Source organism: Corvus brachyrhynchos, unplaced genomic scaffold (assembly GCF_000691975.1).
Source record: "Corvus brachyrhynchos isolate BGI_N302 unplaced genomic scaffold, ASM69197v1 scaffold264, whole genome shotgun sequence".
Classification (NCBI taxonomy): domain Eukaryota; kingdom Metazoa; phylum Chordata; class Aves; order Passeriformes; family Corvidae; genus Corvus; species Corvus brachyrhynchos.
In genome coordinates this window covers 1,538,060-1,541,416 of record NW_008237648.1, presented here as the reverse complement: position 1 = coordinate 1,541,416, position 3,357 = coordinate 1,538,060, and the positions used below count along the sequence as shown (strand labels likewise).

The 3,357-nt window shown below is 45.2% G+C and overlaps 2 protein-coding genes across 2 annotated transcripts; both read right to left on the bottom strand.

Annotated features, from left to right (window-relative positions):
* Positions 1 to 615: 615 nt before the first annotated feature.
* On the bottom strand, positions 616 to 1,973 carry LOC108446176. Its single transcript, XM_017732060.1, has one exon. The coding sequence runs from the start codon at positions 1,922 to 1,924 to the stop codon at positions 1,295 to 1,297; it is 630 nt and encodes a 209-aa protein (XP_017587549.1). The 5' UTR covers positions 1,925 to 1,973; the 3' UTR covers positions 616 to 1,294.
* On the bottom strand, positions 717 to 2,875 carry LOC103614097 (endogenous retrovirus group K member 25 Pol protein-like; the record flags this gene model as incomplete). The annotated part of the gene is made up of 1 exon (XM_017732063.1): positions 717 to 2,875. A coding segment is annotated over one exon (741 nt), but the record flags the coding sequence as incomplete, so codon positions are not given.
* Between the last annotated feature and the right edge of the window lie 482 nt (positions 2,876 to 3,357).

Here is a 3,357-nt window from a genome sequence, read left to right as displayed (position 1 = left end):
CATACACATAATCTCCAGGTTGTACATCATGTACTGGCCCATCTAATTCTCTGCTTTGGGCCCCAGCCATATACTTTTCAATTTCTCTGAGCTATCTAAGGCCACCATATATCTATGCAGGGTTTCTTCTCCCACCTGAATGGATGAAGTTCCCTCCTGAACCACATATGACCTGTCATATAAGATTTTGAATGGACTTAACTTTTCCTTTGTTCTGGGTTTTGTTCGAATCCACACTAATGCTAATGGGAGAGCCTGGGGCCAAGGCAAATTTGATTTTTGTCCCAATCTTATAATTTGTTGCTTAATCAAATGGTTCATCTTTTCTACCTGGCCACTAGACCAAGGGTTATATGGGGTATGTAACTCCCAATCTATTCCCAGGTGGTGACTGATCTGTTGCATAATTTTTGAAATAAAATGTGGCCCTCTATCTGAAGACATAGTGGCTGGAACTCCAAAGCGGGGTATTATTTCTTGCAACAACGCTTTGGTCACCTCTCGTGCTTTAACTGTTCTAGTGGGAAAGGCTTCTGGCCATCCTGAAAAGCTATCTGCTAATACCAATAGGTATTGATACCCCCCTTTTCTGGGTAATTCAATTTGCCACTGTTGCCCAGGTCCGCAGCCTTTCCCAATTTGTCCAGCTTTAGGTTTTGGAATATTCTTAGGATTAGTTCGGAGGCAAAGACCACACTGGCGAGTTACTTGTATCACTGCACCTTGCAATCTCCTAGCCATAATCCTATCTTTCAAATAATTGGACAAAGCACCCATTCCCCAGTGTGTTTTCTCATGTTCTTTCTGCACCAGTGACCCCAACAAATAAGAAGGTACTATGAGCTCGTTATTCTTAGTTAAAGCCCATCCCTCTGATTATAACTTGCACTTTCCTTTTTTTTATAAGTTTCTTATCTTTCTTGTTGTATTCTGGCCTACCTTCAAGGCAAATCTTTCCATCTGGTATTAATGTTGCCTCTACCTTTTCATTGGGTACTTCACCTTTGGCTTTGCCTCTCTGTCCGCCAGCATATTTCCCTCTTCCAATTCAGAACTCACTTTTTGGTGTGCTTTAATGTGCATGATAGCCACCTTTTCAGGTAACTGAACTGCATCCAACAACTTTAGTATCTCTGGTGCATGCTTGATACTCTTCCCTTGTGAGTTTAACAGTCCCCTCTCCTTCCAGATGGCTCCATGTGCATGAACCACCCCAAATGCATACCTTGAATCCATATAAATATTAATCTTCTTTCTTTTTGCCAATTCTAAGGCTCGGGTTAGAGCAATTATTTCAGCCTTTTGTGCAGGTGTTTGTTGGCAATGGTCCAGACTCTATTACCTCTCGGCTGGTGGTAATGGCATACCCAGCATGTCTTTTTCCACTGATAACATAACTGCTTCCATCAGTGAAACAGGTCTCAGCGCCCTCGAGTGGAGCATCCTTCAGATCTGGGCGACTGGAGTAAGTAGCCTCGATGGTCTCCAGGCAGTCATGGATCACCAGTTCTCCCAGATTCCCACTGAGGAATGAAGCTGGGTTCACAATGTTAGTCACCACAATTTCAACATCATCTTGTTCTACCAGTATGGCCTGGTACTTAAGGAATCTCTGAGGGGAGAGCCAATGTCCTCCTTTGGCCTCCAGGACTGCAGATACTGTATGAGACACTAGCACAGTCATTTTCTGGCCCAGGGTGAATTTGCATGCCTCTTGGATGTTTATTGCCACTGCTGCAACAGCTCTGAGGCATCCTGGCCATCCCTTGGCTGCTGCATCCAGCTGTTTGGAAAGGTAGGCTACTGCCTGCCGATACGGGCCCAAGTCTTGTGCCAGTATTCCCAAGGCAATCCCTTGCTTTTCATGAGAAAACAAAAAGAATGGTTTACTCACGTCTGGAAGTCCCAGGGCTGGAGCTGACATGAAGGCCTTCTTCAGTTGGTCGAAAGCCTGTGTTGCTTCCTTTGTCCACGGCAGGCTCTTGTTTCCTTCCGTAATCAATGCATATAAAGGTTTAGCAAGCAACCCATAATCATTAATGCACAGTCTGCATCACCCTGTCATGCCTAGAAAAGTTCTCAGCTCTTTTGCTGTCTGGGGTTTTGGGATCTGGCATATCGCTTCTTTGCACTCTCATCCAAAGGTTCTTTGTCCAGCACTTATTTCATAGCCCAGGGAAATAACTGTTTGCTTTACCATCTGCGCCTTCTTTTGGGACACCCGATACCCTTGCAAGCCCAGAAAGTTGAAGAGGCTTACCGTCCAGTTCATACATGCCTCTTGGGTCTGGGTGCCTACCAAAAGGTCATCCACATACTGAAGCAGCTGTCCTTCTCCCGGCGGGGGTTCCCAGGATTCTAGCTCCTTTGCAAGCTGTTCTCCAAATATAGTAGGAGAGTTCTTGTACCCTTGGGGTAATACACACCGTGTGAGTTGAGTTTTGCATCCACTCTTGGGCTTCTCCCACTCAAATGCAAAACTTTTCTGGCTGGCTTCATGGAGAGGGAGGCAAAAGAAAGCATCCTTCAAATCTAAAACGGTAAACCAGGTTAGTTCAGGTGTTAAACGAGTTAACAAAGTATAAGGATTAGCAACCACTGGGTACAAATCCTCAGTTACTTTATTGATTCCCCTCAAATCTTGTACTAACCTGTGTGACCCATCAGATTTCTTCACAGGTAAAATAGGAGTATTAAAATCAGATTGACACTCCCTTAACAATCCAATTTGCAAAAAGTTCTCAATAATTGGCCTGATCCCTTCTCTGTCTTCCCTTTTCAAGGGATATTGCTTGACCCTTACATGCTGTTTCCCTTCCTTAAGCTTAATTTGAATTGGCAGGGCATTCTTCGCCCTCCCTGGGGTACCAGAGGCTCACACTCCAGGGAATACTTGATCCATTATCTTCTTAATAATTTCTTCTTCATTTGCTATTTCAGTTTCTTTGACTATTAGCATTAGACTCCGCAACTCCACATATTGCTGGTCTTTCACTTCCAAACTAATCTCCCCATTTAAAATATTATTTTTGTCTCCAGCTGCTCTAGCAGGTCTCTGCCCAAAAGTGCAGATGGAGCATTAGGCATTGTCATAGGTTAGCAAGCATAGTCCCGGAAGGGATGTCCTTGCTAAGGGGTGCTTACAGCTTCTGGGACCTGATAGAACCTATCAGCTGGCCAGTTTGAATATGGACAATTCTTTAAGTGACTTGAAGTTGTGACCACCTCTGTGATCCACACTTAAGAATAGACAACCCCTCCCAGCTCTCTGTCTCTCGTTTCCGGTGCTGGGACAGGTGGCTGCCGGCCCCGTGTGGGGGCCAGCGGGGCCCGCCACGCCCTGCTTGGGGCAGGCAG